Source organism: Myiozetetes cayanensis, unplaced genomic scaffold (assembly GCF_022539395.1).
Source record: "Myiozetetes cayanensis isolate MyiCay16 unplaced genomic scaffold, myiCay2020 scf12, whole genome shotgun sequence".
Classification (NCBI taxonomy): domain Eukaryota; kingdom Metazoa; phylum Chordata; class Aves; order Passeriformes; family Tyrannidae; genus Myiozetetes; species Myiozetetes cayanensis.
The window spans coordinates 14,300,644-14,316,435 of NW_026086826.1; the positions used below are offsets into that span (position 1 = coordinate 14,300,644).

Sequence of the window (15,792 nt, forward strand, 5' to 3'; positions counted from 1 at the left end):
GGGATGAAAAGACACTGGGCACTACTGCTTTACAGCAGTCTTAACTTTGAGAACAACCTGAAGGAGCAGTAGTGTGGTGAAATAACTAATTCACATCCTCAGGGTCTCCTTCCTCATCTTAATGCTGTGTACAAAGTGATAGCAGAGATGGGTCTTTGGTTGGCCTCAGACTGCACGCAGGTAAGTAAAGTTTTGACGAAAGACCTGTCCGTCATCACTGTGTCACTGCACAGTGTCTCAGCTTTGGGTAGGAGAGAACAGTATACCATACAATTTTTGCTTTTAGACATATGTTCCTATATTGATCCATGTCTCAGAAATCAAGCATTTTAAAGTTCTCAGCTCATCTCTGCTTTTGGAGAGTGAGTCTACACAATGGGGACTGCAGGTTCATTTCACTATTCCTAGTCCTAAAGCACTGCTAGGAGCAGCTCCTGCTGTCAAGCGTACTTCTCTACAAGGGCAAAGTGGAAGCATTGATGGCACACAGTCCTGCTATTCTTCCCCCATTGCAATGGCCAGTGTTTACCACGCAGAAGCAGCAAAGGAAAAAAAATTGACATGTGAAGGTGTTCTTAATTTCCCCATTTCCACTCACTGCTCACACTGCAACAACAGCTATCTAAACAAAGAAATACTGACAAAAGACATTAAAATATGCACCGTACCTGACAGCCTCTCTTTTCAATCTCCAGAATGCATTTCTGCAACAGAAGTGGCACCATCAAGCCTGCATTTTCCTTCTCGACAACTTTTCGAGCATCTACGCCAAACATCACGGGCTCCCGATCTGCATCAAGGCCATCCAGAGAGTTCTCCCACTGCTCCATGAGCGACAGCTTGACATAAATAAGCCCCCTCGGTTCCAGTTTGACAGCCAGCTGATGTGTTTTTGTGACTCGAAAGAGAGTGGGAAGAGCCACGGTTCCATGACAACAAACTCTATTCTTCCGTGGGGTGGGTTCCCAGCTGAACACTACCAGCTTTAAGTGCTGAGCATTTTCAATTTCTATGTTGAATGTGTGGTCCATATCTAGAAATGCTGTCCTACATGTAAGCAGGGCAGTTCTTGCTTTGTTTACTGAGTCAACCTGTATTGCACAAAAGACATCTTTTGAGTCTATTCGTGGTGGTTTTAAGTCTTCAGCACCATAAAAGTGAATGCTCATGAGTCCAGAGATGTACTGAGAGCACTTGGGCTGATCAGAAAAGTTGTAGTGTCTGAAGGCATCAATATCTATTTCAGTTTTACCACTGTTACCTGGAAGGCTCTCCTTTCCTTTCCCACACTTGGTTTCATGCCTGTGTTTACCTGATTTTGTTATAAGTTCGGGAGAGTCACCATCACTGAGATAACCACCTTTGTTGAAGGATTTGGAGCTCCTTGAGCTTTTCTTTTTGAAGGTGTGTTGTGATGACACACTGCTGTCGAGATGGTAACGACTGATCACGTTCCTGCTGGCAGCTGTGGCTGAGTTTCCAGAAGATGGCAAAGACACTGTATGGCTTGTATCCCGGCAGCTACCTTTCGGCAGGGAAGGAGGATTATCTGAACTACTATGGCTTGAAGTTCCCTTGACACTCAGCTTCCTGCTCAGCTCTGGCAGCTTTTTCATTTTCATGGAAAGCTTCCTCACAGTCCTGGGAGATTTAATTCTATCAGGGAAAGGCCAGTTGATTGATCCGCTTTTTTTCAGAGGACTAGGACTTGGAGGAGAAACCTCTGTGGAGGGTATGTCAGCCTTGGGTGCAAGAGCAGCTCCAAAACCTTTAGAAGAAAAGAGAAGGAATAACAATTTTCAAACTGCTCAGTAACTGCACTTCTTGACAATTAGAAAATAAATCCTGAACTAGGGGAAACATGTTGATTTGTCATAACTTGATAAGTACAATTCATTCAGACAACCATCACTCATTCAGTCAGTCGTTCACAAGCATTCAGAAAGCTGTGCTCTACTGACTCGTTCAGCCAAATTTGGCAATTAATCATCAAAAGCCAGATTTGTTCTGCTTTATGGAGCTGAAAGGGCCAGAAACTACATATAAACAAATGAGCGATCTCACCCACTGCATTCAGCTCGATCCGTTTGTGCTGCATCCCCCACACCAGCACACACAGCTGCATTCCTGAGGCACAGGTGCAATGAAACCAGACTTAAATGGGAAAACATCACAAAATGGCAAAGGTACTCTTGTCTATGCAGCCAACACATCAGCACTGCCACTCCTCTTCGGCCTAGAGGAAAGATTTGTCTCTAATAAAGTATATGACTCTTCTACATGTCCCTCTATTACCTCGAAGAGCCCTAAATCTCCCCTGTGTAGATGCAGGCAATTTTACACCTTATCTTCCATTTCCCTCAGCTCCTTCTTTCTGCTGCAGGACAGAAGAGGAAGAACACAACTAGGATTTATTCCTTCCAAAAGCTGCATCCTGCACTGCCTTATTTCACTACCTGCCAGCAACCTTCCATCTTTCCTGGGACTACCATCCCACAACAGGGCTTAATGTTAGACAGTTCCCAAGAGATGTTCTCGAGGGAAATCACCCAACTTTCAAGGTACACCCCCCCCAACCCAAAGAACAAAACCAAACAAATAATAAAGACCCACCCCACATAGAAAACCCCACCAAAACAAAAACACCCCAAAAAAATCAAGAAGAAAAAAAAGCAGCAGGCCCTGATGCTAAAGAGGGCAAAAGAAGAAAAATACTCCCTCCATTTAGCAGTAAAAGACAGCTAATTAAGGAACACAATCAGACATAAGCCAGTACTGCACACAGACAGGAACCTGTGGTTCACTTCACGCTCCAATACTCAATGAAATGCAAATAACCAAGTTTTGCTCAAGCCATTCTCACTTTCACCAGCATGAGGTAGTAATGACTGTAGGAAAGGCAATCAATTTACCCGAGTAAAGGAAGTATGCAAGAGGGAAACTGAGGCCAGAATGATAGATATTAATAAAATTACATGAGTATTTTCACTTAGTCACTTCTCTATCCCTTGAGAAACCAAGAGTGGCTCTTGCTAGCAATAGCCATCCCACTCCCTTATCACTTTTCAAATCTTAGCAGCTCCCAACAGGACTTGCCTATGCAGGCTGAGGTGCTATAGAGCCCCTCAGCACACTAATCCTGTGTGATGCAATTAGCACAGGCAGCTCAGAGAGACTCAAACACCTTTAGTCATCCATCATCCCCCATGCTAGCCAGGGAAAGGGAAACTAGTTCTAGCCCAAACAGAAGGGGTTGGTTTAAATAATTTTTGCAGATAGTTGCTTAAAAGCATATCTTTATAAAAGAAAGTTTCAGTTTTGAAGAATAATGCATAGAAATCTGTTTTCCAGAGGAACAGAGGAAAATTCACTCAGTCCTGCATCTCATGGAAGTACTTCCCTTGCAGGGGAAGGGCTATTTCTAGCACGCCTGCTGTGCTTTTCTGGCAAGCAGTGAGTTAGAAATGTGGTGTTTGATAAAAGTGCACAAAGCCCTCCCTTGTACTGCAAATCACCACACGGTCCCACTGGTGGGTTGGCCTGGAGTGCTCTGCAGCAATCAGTGCCACACTGCAGCCTCTAACATTAATCTTCCCTTTCTGTCAAAAGCCTCTGGCACAGGCTTGGAAAAGCAGGCCAGCAAATTAAACTTCCCCCCCCCCCCAGCTCATTAAAACCAAAGAGTCAATCTAACACTACAACTTTTATGTGTCCAACTTCTGCTGTGTTCAGCACCAAATAGTTAAAGTGAAATATGTGGCTGGAAGAAACTTAACAGTCGAGCATTATGCAGGATGGTATTCCCATCAGCACTGAGCCACATGTTGTTCCACTAAAGCCAGCAATGTGCTGAGGTATGCATGCAATTTTAAGAGAGTGTACATGACAACTCTGAACAAGCTGCAGAAGGAGTTGTAGCACAGTCCAGTAACAATTCACTACCCATCTGACACAGCCTTCTCACAAGGGTGACAGAGGAACTGAGCTGCACCTCTTTCCTAGACCAGGTTACAAGACTTTGCTGCAAACAGGCTCCTCACTGTCCCTGTCCCCCCTTGCTCTGCCACTGCACATCCCATCTCAGCAGTCAGACAATAAAAATATCCTTACAAAAGGGTGGTAGGAGGAGATGAAACATATGAGGCACCTGTTGCACCAAGGCAGTGTGGGAATGCAGCTGACTATCTATATGTGTGTGTATATAATTTATCTTTTACAGTGTGAACACTCAGTTCCTGGAACAACCTTGCCAGGGATGTGGTAGAGTCCCCACCACTGCAGATTCTCAAGATGCAACTGCACAGGCTGCTGGGCAGTCTCATCTAGGCTCCCAGGTAGTCTCATCTAGGCTCCCCCTCCCACCAAAGGGTGAGCCACATGATCGTCTCATGCCCTCTCCAACCTGGGCTGTTCTATCAGATGCTGTCTTTACTGTATTTACCTTATGCCTTCTGGATGCTTTAGCAGTATGAGTCACGGGAGAAAAAAAAAAAAGCTTTTGGAGGACAACACAATCTGAGTCAAAACGACCCTAAGCAATTGCTTCCATCAGCTGTGTATTCAGCTCGAGCAGTAAAGCCACCTTTCACTTTGCTCAGCACTATGGCTGCATGAAAGTAAAGCCTTTCCATGACCAGACAGACACGAAGAGCCCACAGGGCTTCACAAACCCAGGCCCCCTTCTCCCATCCCATCCATCCAGGTGTCCACAGGACAATCACTACTGTCCCCTCAGCCAAGCAGGCTGGCACTGACCATACCCCTACACAACACTGCCCCAAGGGAAGAGAGGATCAGACTCTCTTAAGCAGTTACAACACAGCCCCTGCCAGACATGTGCGGTGATTTAGCACAGTAAAAATGCTTGTCTGACCCTGCTTAATGCTGTTTACATGTGCTTGGGCACATATATCACTGTCACACCAACTGCCAGCAACACATGCTGTTTTACAGGCACACCTGACTACCCTATTATACATGTCACATTCCTCATTGCTTAAAGTTGCGTTTCTGAGTCATTTTAATGTTCCTCAAAAAACATGTAATTTATTTTTGGGACAGTAAGTTGAGGTGAATGAGTAAGTCAGAAAGCTATCAGTTGTTTATTACAGCAAGCTACTGAGGTATCAACCAGCCACTCTCATAACTAATGGAAATGCTGAGTTCCCACCAAAATAAACCTGAGTGGTAGTTTAATTTTTCCTATCATTCTCCAGACATAATAACTATACTACATCTAACACTAATAGCATCTCTAGAATAATGGCATTAGCACTGAAGATCAAAGCCATTTCATTTTGAAAAGTGAAAGAATAAAAAATACAGTTTACACTAAGTGGTTATAACTTTCAAAGCTAAAGTGTCCCTTCTGCCTACACTTTTCATGCCTTTTTACTTATTTTTTTCCTAAAATCAATCTAAAGACTAAGTGGGAAAATTATCAAAAGTGAAAAAGCAGTTAATCTAAACCGAAAAGCCCAAATATCTCAATTTGTCCTCATAGCAAACAATGGGTGAGTGAAAAAGGGCTATTGTTTTTGTGGTAGATTCCACAAGAAATACTGATCTGGATCCTCAACTGACACAAACAGACAGCTCTACTTATGTCAAAGGCTGTTAACTTCCTCAGGTGCAGGCATATTTCTAGACCTGTTCTGATATAAAATTTCAGAGCAGAACCGTAAATGGCATCGAGAGAAGAATTCATGCTATATCAAATTCAAGGAACTTCAATTAACATACAAGGAAAGTGTAACCTCTATCTACTTCAGCAACTGGGCAAAAGAAAATTAAAAAAACTAAACAGAACTTTTAAAAACTGAGATAGGAAAGCAATTATTTATATGTAACATCTTAACTATTTATATACAAATGGAAGAATCTCTGATTTAACCTGTAAAAAAAAGTTTTACCCCTATATAAATTAATTTGACCAATGCAGTCTTTGAGTTCTATCTCATATAATGCTTTAGAGTCAAGGAATGGAGACATTTTTAAAAAATAAATAAATAAAATATCTAAGAACTCTGTAAAGATAGTTTGTTTTCTTCAAATACTATATACACTGACATTAAGTAGGCTGTGATGAACTCATCAACCCCAGGATCACTTTCATGGGAGCAAAAGATATAAAATAAATTGCTTTAAATAGTGCATTAATTAAAATGGGAAGCGATTACAGCCTATCACGCACTCCAAGAGGTGAAGGGCCTGACCACGGCCTGCTCTCCATCACACTGGCAATCCTTGGAGCATCCTTCACAGGGGTACCTCAGTACGGAGGGAAACAAACACTTCAGATCCCTGACCAGACTTAAAGAGCTCAGTATCTACAAAGAAGCATGAGTTTGTTGCAGATATTTTAAACACTAACGATCCTGTGATGCTCATAAGCCACAGTTGGCTCTACTCCGGCGCTGGAGCCACACCAAGACACTCGGCGGCAGCCCCGCAGCTGATGCCAAGCACTGTCTGTTCCGGCTGCTCTCACAAAGGTTTCCTCTCCTCACTGTGTCTTTCATGGCATGAAAAGCAGCTTTGCCCCTACTTCCTCTGCCAGAGGATAAAAGCAGTTACCCAGGAAAAATCAGAAAATGAAAAACCAGTAACTATTTTAATGTAACTGTTTCCAGTTACATCTCCACAGCTGCTACATCGTTTGGCCTCTTTCACCAGCAGGTCTTTACAGTATTGTCGGCCCATGGATCGAAGAGAAGTGCATAAATAAGCCCTTGACCTTCAAAAGCACAGGCACAGAATCCCAAAAAACCCACTGAAAATCTGGCATCGTCTCTATAGGAGAAAGAGGGAGCAGAGGGACCTTTCTGCCACACACCTAACCACTTTGATATCTCAAACACCATGCAAACATTAGACATGAATGCTTTTCTGCCTCATGAGACCAAAGCTCCTTGTACTTGGAAAACAGTTAAATCACAAAGCATCTTCCATCTGAAAAAAAATTAAGTGTTTGCAATATGTGGAAGGAAACTTGTAGGTAGTATGTGCTGCCCAGTATACTCTACACATATTGCTGGAAGCTTGCTTGCAACATGTAAGCATGCAAAATATTTGCCTGCATTGGCCCCAGAAAATGTACTTGGAAAGTAGGATAGTGGTCACAGTCTAAGTGGAGAAAGAGCACTGTAGTTTTAATACTATTTAAGTCAAGCTCCAGTTGGCACGTATCGGGGTTAAGTGGGAATATGGTATAAATCTTCACTTGCCATAACACTGAAAAAAAATTGTTGAGAGAGATCCTTACCAGGATTTTCCATCCAGACTGCTACACAAGTACATTTTCAGTAGCAAAAGCACAGTCCAGATCCTGGTAACCCAGAATACACAAGTCCTACCAGGATGTCTCTGGTATACATATACACAAGAGATGATTCCACTGATTAGGCGGACACTAATCCCAACAGTAATCCTCCCCAAAAGCAAAAATATTACAAATTCTTCAGAAGGTGCTATTCAGAGCTCCACAATGTAGATCTATCACAGGAGCCAACATTACAAAGGGGTGTTTTTATTCAATGTCAACAATTTGCAGGTGATACACACAACTATAAAAACATACAGTTAGAGTTAAATCCTAAAGAGTTGTAAAAAAATTTACTTTAGCATTTTACAATGCAAAAAACCTCGATATAGAAATTCTCATACTGCATTTATAACAAAAACATTCCTATTTTCCAGTCATAACCATTTTGCCTGTGCAGGGAGACACATAATTAAAAACAGCCTACAGGGTCCTTTCCACTTAAAGTCGTCTCCCACAGACCCAAGAGCACAAGCTGGCGCTATGTTTCTACATTACTGATTTGGAACCAAGTCACCTTCTCACTCTTACCTTTTGGTAAGTGTTATAAATAAAATACAAGAATTATTTTCCCAAGCTCTGATGTAAGGGCAACTTATTTCTAATCAGTTTCTTTATAAAAGCCAACAAAGCCAGAATTATTTACTAAGGAATTACCTGACAAATCCTGTTAACATAAATGGCATTTTCTGTAGAAAGTAGCCAGATTAACACCAGGAACTAGCAGTGTAAATTAAGACTACAGGATAATTTAGCACCTCTACAGCTATGACCCATTTTATTGGTAACATGTACAAGAACTACCTATTTGCTGCTCTGTTTAGAAATACTCCCGATAACTGAATTCTATAATTTATTTTTTCTTAATCTTCTTTCTAATGAAAAGTCTTAAAAAATAACAAAAAAAAAAGGGGGAAAGAAAAAAGAAAAAATCCATTACCATTTCCTCTCTACAAAATTGGAAATCCAAATAAAGCAGCGATGTTTAAGGTTTTAAAGATAAAATTTATTCCATTGTCCAAATAAACCAGCAAACAATAAAATGAACAAATACATGTATTTTGCTGGGTTTTGTACTGCCCCACTTTTTTCTGTCTCTACTTTCCAAAATCTAATATTTAGGCTCTAATGCTAACCAATATTGACATATATAAAATCATACCAATAAGAATGGTAAACAGACTTTTCCCTGAAGCAGTTAATTGCTTATTTGTGAGGAGTTACTGCTTAATGTATCCAGCTCTCTATGAATACAGACATCCATTTCATACCAGTTGTATAATTCAAACAAGGTCCTAACACAAATAAAGTTAAATTGGCCATGTTGCCCTTCATGGAGTAATTTTGTATGGATGAGCTGTCATTTTAAATTTGACTGAAAATAACTGTAGATACCTTAACCGGATTAGAAAGAAGAACTAAGCCCCTTCTCCATAATAAAGCCAATTACTGAGCAGCAGGGATCTACTTCATCATCAATTAATCTATTCAATGTGATCACCATCCAATACGTGCAAAATGAGAGCTGCATTTGAAGTACCTTAATTAACTCAATACATAACAAACAAATCAGGTGAAATTCATAATTTCCCTCCTGGTTTAATGACACACTTGAAATTGGCAACTTTGCTTCTAGAAACAAATGCTTCTTTGGTATGAAAACAACTTTGGCATTTTTCTTCTTACAAAAAGAGATTTATTTCTTAAAAAAAGAAATAGTCACCCATGTATTGAAGATTAACCACCTAAATGGGAGGCAAACAGTTTGTAGGACACACATGGCCTTCCTAAATAACCATGTTTACTGACTTCTACAAAGGATCTAGAGCCTCAGCAAAGACAAAAATCTACCAAAGAACATGATATTTCATGTCTGGTAAGCAAATAAAACAGGTCTAAGTATTTAATGCAGTTTACAAAGTGAGCTATTTCTAAATAAATGCCCAAGAACTTTAACACACTTTGCAACTACGAATATGCTTGTATCTGCAGCATTTCCACACAAAGAACAAAATGTGAGCCCCCAAAAGACCAAGTGTTTTTTGATTCCTCTGTTTACAGTGGTTGCTCTGGTGCCTTTGAAAACAAACCCTCTTCCCAGAAGTAATCTCTGCATCGAGAATCCAGTCACTGCAGCTCCTGACGCACAGGGACACAGGGCCAGAGGCCACCAGGATGGCAAGGCTGGCTGGAGACAACCCAAATGCAGGGCTCCTCCGGAGGGCGATGCACACCTGGGCTCCCATGCCAATGTTTCAGGCCCTCGCTGTTGATCAATGAGCCAGGCAGAAATACAGGCTCTTCAGTGTCAGTGCTAAGAGAGTGTGAACTTTCTCCAAAGAGGGGACCTGGAATTCCCTGTCTCCTGAACTTTAAGCTGTTTCTAACTTTTAACAGGATACTAGAGTTAAGGTCAAGATAATACAAGGCACGTAAGTAATTAAAAATAATACCTTTTTGGAAAGGGTTGGGAGTTTTTTTTGTTTACTTTTGTTTGGTGTGGTTTTATATTTGTTTGAGGTTTTTTAATAGACTGGGAAAAATCTTTAATAAGATGCTGAATTCACACACTAATGGAATTATGGAAATGAGACTATCAAACACTCAGCCAAAGATAACAAGGAACAAAGAGGCTGGCTTCTGAAAGTGAAAACCACTCTCCTCCAGTCTATTAGATTAGCCTGAGACAGTCAACAAGACCGTAATTACAGAAAGCGACATGATGAATAGCATTTATATGGTCTTCCAAAAAGTCTTTATTAAAAAGTCCCAGACAGCAAGTTAAAGAAACTTGTGCAGACATTAAGTAACTTTAAGGCTGGAATCCAAGGCCAAGGCTGGACACCACCTGACAAAGGAAACCCACTGTGTCCTCACATTACCAGGCTTCACCAAGCTCGCTTTGTAAAACCTTTGTCTTCAGTGAGGTGGGAGCCAAAGAGCACAGAGGCCAACCACACCTCAGCATGCCTTGAACAAACTGACTGAGAAAGAACCGTGCAGCTCTACACTTCACAGCTATCAGCCTCACAACCCGAGTCATTTTCAATGAACCTGACATGCATTTCCACCTGAAATTTGCTTGATACTGTAAAAGTAAGAGAAAGAGAAGAGACATAACAAGGGTTTATTATTCCTCTAAAAGACAATAAAGGTCATAACACTTATGTTCCTGAACACTCTTACCTGCTGAAGGGCACTTAAAGGCAGGATTGTCCTCTGCTGCCGGCATACCGGGAGCCTTGCAGGTAAACTTTTGACGGTGCTGCTGCACGTGGTCCACGGGATGTGCAGCATCAGCCTGACTCCCTTCACCAGGCTGCACTGTCCAACTGTTCCCCGAGCTCTCCATGGAGCGTGTGGGACCCTCATGGGGACTTGTGGCCATCCCAGAGTCACCTCCAGGGTGGGGTTTGTACCGAACTGATGGGGAGCCCACACCAACAAGGCTATTCACAGCAGAAGGGTGGACCCCCAGCAAGTCGGGCTCATCATCTTCAGGGATGGGGTTGTACCATATCTCTCCCTCGTCATCCGCGTCGTTGTCCTCACCCAAGTCCAAGGCAGTGCTCCTCGCTGTGGTGGGGCTTGTGGTGCTCGGCACGGCACAGCCTCGCACGGGGCGCTCCCGCCCCACTGGTGACGTGGAAGGAGCCCATGGCACTGCAGGTTCAGGCAACGGGATGGGGGATTTGGGTACCGGAATAACAGCCCCATGCACTTCCTTACAGGCATTTTCTTCTTCCAGAGGAGGGGGAGGCCGCCGGTGTGCGCTCTGCTGCAGCCAGCTGCGTTTCTTAGAAACGGTAATGCTGTTCACCTGCGGCCTGTGCTCCGGGACCTCGCTGGCCTGGGGGCACTTGGGCTCCTTCCTGCTTCTCGAGGCTATGTAAACATTTTCTATTAAATCTGTTCCCAGAAAGACAGACAAAAAGAAAGACAAATGTTTAGAATACTGTTTTGCTTTTGACAGACAAACACATTTGCTGTCATATAACACTTGCATTAGACCTCATCCAAAAGGACAGAAGATAAGTTGATATGATCATAAAATTAGATTTGAGCCTGTCAAAGCAGAATGTGCACATAACTAATAAAGAGTCAGGCTTGTTTAGCTGTGTTTTTAACACCATGTAATTTAGATAAATGGCAGTGAGATAGCTCTGCTGAAAGGTCATGCATACTTCCACAGAAATGGCTGCTTTTTTCTGCCAAGTTCAGGTACAATTGGTTTGAAAAGGCACTACGCAGTATTTCTCCAGTTAAGTTACGCCAACGAAGAAATAATCCCTACCTTTGGTGTAATGTACTGCTTAAATGTCTACAAAAACCCCACACAGATTCACTTTTAGATTTCTATATAAATAAAGGCAAAGATATCTCTTGCACAAAAACCTGCAGAAAGGGCTGTCCTCAGCAACTTTATCTGACAATTAAGACAGAAGTATCCCCTGATTTAGGGGGAAATAAAATGCACCATCATGAAAAGAAGGAAGGAGAAAGAAGAAATTTAGAAAAGTTTTTACACAACCAAAATTTCACAAAACTACTAAACAAATTCCACTGACTGTTCCCAACACTTGACACAGTTTCTTTGAAGCAACAGCCAAACATTTAATTGTGCACTGAAAGAGCCCCTCACACTCGAGCCCCTGTCAGATCCAAGCTCCGCTCGGCAGCAGTGCCGTACCCTGGCAGGCTGCAGGGCACCACAGCCGCACATCCCAGCCAGGGAGCTGGGAACACCGCTCTAGGACTAGGAAAGGAAAGTTGCAAATACATCCAAATTAAAAACAGGAGGACAACCCAGAGAGCGTATCCTCAGCCACTAAGGCTAAATGGAGATAACTGGGCTCTCATAAACCAATCTGTTTTCATGTGAAGCCCTCTGCAATTGGAAATTTGAGATGGAAGCAGCTATTTGTTACTGCTTGAGCATTATTCCAAGCAAATTACACACCAATAATGGATGCTGCTAAAATATGGACACCTCTCTGGAGGACTCCAGGAGCAGCTCTGTAAATCCAGCCAAGTTCACTGATTGAGAGGAAGACATGAAAAAGACTGTCGTTTGAACACCTTCCCTTTGACCCTCTTTCTAGGTTTGTACTTTAATGGGAGAAGAGATCCTTGATAAGATCTGAAAAACCATCATTTTATTTGATGAAAGATTCATCATCTGGCGATTTTTCAAAAGAATAAGGTTTGCTTGTTTAGCTAAAATGCAATATAATAACTGTCTGTGGTTTGAAGAATTAACTTGTTTCAAAGAATTAACAAAATTACGCATGAACATTTTGAAGCCTGTGCACACCTCCACTGAAGTGTTTTGCTACACTGGGGCCTTAGTTGGTCACTTAACAGAATCTGAGGAAGACATGAACGCAGACCTCTGTCAAAGCTTCAGTGATTTGCCAGCAACCATATTCCTTCCCCCACCCACAGCCTGGAAATGTAAGCATACCATTGTAAAAGCTCCCCCTTACACACTTTCACTACTATTTCAATAAAAACTAACCAAAAGGATAGGAAACTAATCTGCATTGGGCATAGGGCTATTCCTACATTTCCAGGAAGTCTGTTTAGATTAAGGACTTTTCAGGCAGGCATCCTCCTGACAGTGACAACTATCCCAAAGTCCTTGCTTTCGTCCAAACAGTTGTCCCTGATCTGGTGACAAAGAGATGGAGTATCTGAGAGCTGTATTTCCACAAACAAAAATATCTGCTACTTCCTGCTTTGCTGCAGAAATATGGGCCCTTCCACAGTGGTTGAGACAGCCCACAATTCCCAAAACAGTGGGCTCCTAAGAAGTGCAATGTGCCTATAAGTACACACAAGCGACACATCTGGCATCTGCCTCAGGCTGCCCTTTGGTCCCAGAAGCAGCAAACTCAACTTTGTTTTCAACATCCATCCGGGTATCTTGATAACAAGCCATCTGCAAGAGCTTCCTGCAGAAACATCAATAACCACGAACCTCAGCCCACTCCAGCAGCGCTGCTGCTTGCAGAGACATGCCACCTACCACACTACTCAAGTCGACCCCGTCTCCGAATTAGCTGACATGCTGCCAGAGGTCACTGGTTGTAAATGCTCACTGAAACTTATCCAAGCTATATACTTAAACATACATCTCCCAACTGCAGTTTCTGCTTTTGCTAACAGTATTTGCAAGCACTGCTTCCCCTTTATTCGAACTTGGCCCTGATCCTGAAAGCCCTTATGCCTGTGTTTATTTTAGTAACAAACTGCTTCACTTGCAAGTATCTGCACAACCAGTGGTTTGATATCACAGAGTGAGTTTTCAATGTTGAGAACTGTTATAGAAATGAGTTGATTTTACATAAACACAGAGTTTTGAGAGACATACTGGTCAGGTACGTACTTTTTGTTCTAGAGCAATGTTTCATTCTGAAGAATGCTGCCTACTAACTGAGTATTTTAATATATATAATATTATATTTGATACAGTTAAGACCAAGCCTCCACATAAATACAGAACATGACAATGGTTGCTCCTCCAAAGGCTTCAATACAGTGTTTAAGAAGGAAAAAAAAAGAAGTCAGGTGGTCACATTCCACTCTGTATCTACAAAAACCGAAATAAATCAGTATTTCAAAGTAAGCCATGGCAGTAACAACAACTGTATGCTCAGAAACCAAAGCTTCAATGTTTTCGCTCAACTGAGGTCAATACTGACATTATGCCGACTCCGCGGGCACAGAATACACCTCACCGCGATACCATGCCCTGCTCTGCAGACTATGGAAGCGGGGAACAGCTTTTTCCAGCCTCTCCATATATGGATCAAACAATCCGCAGTTCTCCTGGGTGATACTTAAAACACGTTCTCTTTCACCAAGTTTCCTAGCAAAAGCGTAAAATTCACCTACTACGTATTCAAACTGAAAACCGGTCTCTAAGATTTCCACCGCATCTTTAAAAAACGAACGAACCCACCAACCCCAGGAGCAAACAGCAGCCAAGCAGTGACAGGCAGCTGTAGGAGACGAGAACGACCCGGGACGCGCACGCAGCGCTGGTCTAAACTCCAGAATCCCTCGATTTGACGAGGAACTCCCACTCCCCGGCAGAAGCGCAGGCATCGACGGGACGGCACCGATTCGACACCCGAGTTCCAGCCCGGCCCCCGCGCTCTGGGCAGCGGGCTCGGCGCATCCCGGCGCCCGCGGGGCTCCCGGACCGCCCGCGCCCGGCAGGTGGAGGGGCGGCCGCCGGAGCCGAGCACGCAGAGCCCCGCGGCCGCGCCGGGCACGCACTTACCGTGTGGGGCGCAGACCCCGCCGTGGCGGTGCCCGGCGCCCGCCGCCGCGCCTCGCTGGGACCTCCTGCCCCGCAGCTTGGAGAGCGTCCTGCGGAGCGGGTCGGCCATGCCTGGCGCTGGCGCTGCCGCCCCGCCGCCCTCAGCGGGCGCTGCCCCCCGGCCCGCCCGCAGCTCCCGCCCGGCGCGGCGGCCCCGGCGGCGGCCCCGGCGCGCGCTGCCCCATGGCGCCGCGGCCCCGCGCGCCCGGCCCCGGCTCCGCCGCGCACATACTTGGCATAGCTGAGCGGGGTGAGAGGGCGCCCGCACTGCGCATGCCCGCCCGCCCCGCCCGCCCCGCGCGGGGGTCGCCGCGGCCCCCGGGGCAAGCGGAGCCGCCGTGAGGGGCCGGGGACGGGCCGGGGCGGAGCACCCCGTGTGCTCGGCACGGGCTCCCCGGCAGCACCCCCTGCCTCCCTGCAGCCCCCAGCACCATCTCCGGCAGCCATGTGCATAGCGTTTCTTGACAAAGACCAAAGTAGTCACAGCATGTTTTACATACTTCTTTTCCCTTGATGTTCCTCTCCCCCCCCCCACGCACACCGCCCCAAAGAAACAAGTCTGTAGGCTGCAAACTTGAATCTTCCCGCTGGGCTCAGGCTGTACATGTGGCAGCTCTCGCTTGCCGGCAGGTTTGCTGCTGTTCCCTCAGGCCTGGCGTGTGGGGAGCAGCAGCTCCTCAGCTGAGCGGTGCCAGCGAACCGGGATGGAGCTGGCCTCGGTGTTAGTAGCCCTTACTATCCCAGCCAAAATGCCACACAGGTGGAAGACAAACAGCATTAGGACAGAGTGAATAATGCGCTGAGGCTGCTGAAGCGGGCAAAAATTCAGTTCTGGTGTACGAGCTGCTCAGCCACATCCTGCATTAGTTCCATTAGCAAGCGCACAGCCCTTCAAAACTAAGCTTGGGAAATTATATGACATTGATTTTTTTATCAAGATAAAGTACTGAGACAGTTTTGGTCATTAACTTCTACCTGCAGACATGTACGTCGCCTGCATTTAATTTCATTATAAACAGCTTCAGGACTGCATTTCGCAGCTTTTTACGTGACATACCTTACAAACCATCTGCAATGCATCTGTCTTGTGGTGGGCGAGAGCAGAGGACCAATTGCCATCTCCTACCTGTTGGTCGTAGGTTGG

The 15,792-nt window shown here is 44.4% G+C and overlaps 1 protein-coding gene across 1 annotated transcript in view; it reads right to left on the reverse strand.

Annotated features, from left to right (window-relative positions):
- The window catches only part of SYDE2 (synapse defective Rho GTPase homolog 2), a 29,269-nt gene extending 14,503 nt beyond the window's left edge, over window positions 1-14,766 (reverse strand). Inside the window, exons 1-3 of the mRNA XM_050307588.1 lie at window positions 14,610-14,766; window positions 10,508-11,230; window positions 669-1,768 (exon numbers count right to left, since the gene is read on the reverse strand). Of these exons, the coding sequence (XP_050163545.1) occupies window positions 669-1,768; window positions 10,508-11,230; window positions 14,610-14,718 (1,932 nt within the window). The 5' untranslated portion in view covers window positions 14,719-14,766. The remainder of the gene's footprint in view (window positions 1-668; window positions 1,769-10,507; window positions 11,231-14,609) is intronic.
- Between the last annotated feature and the right edge of the window lie 1,026 nt (window positions 14,767-15,792).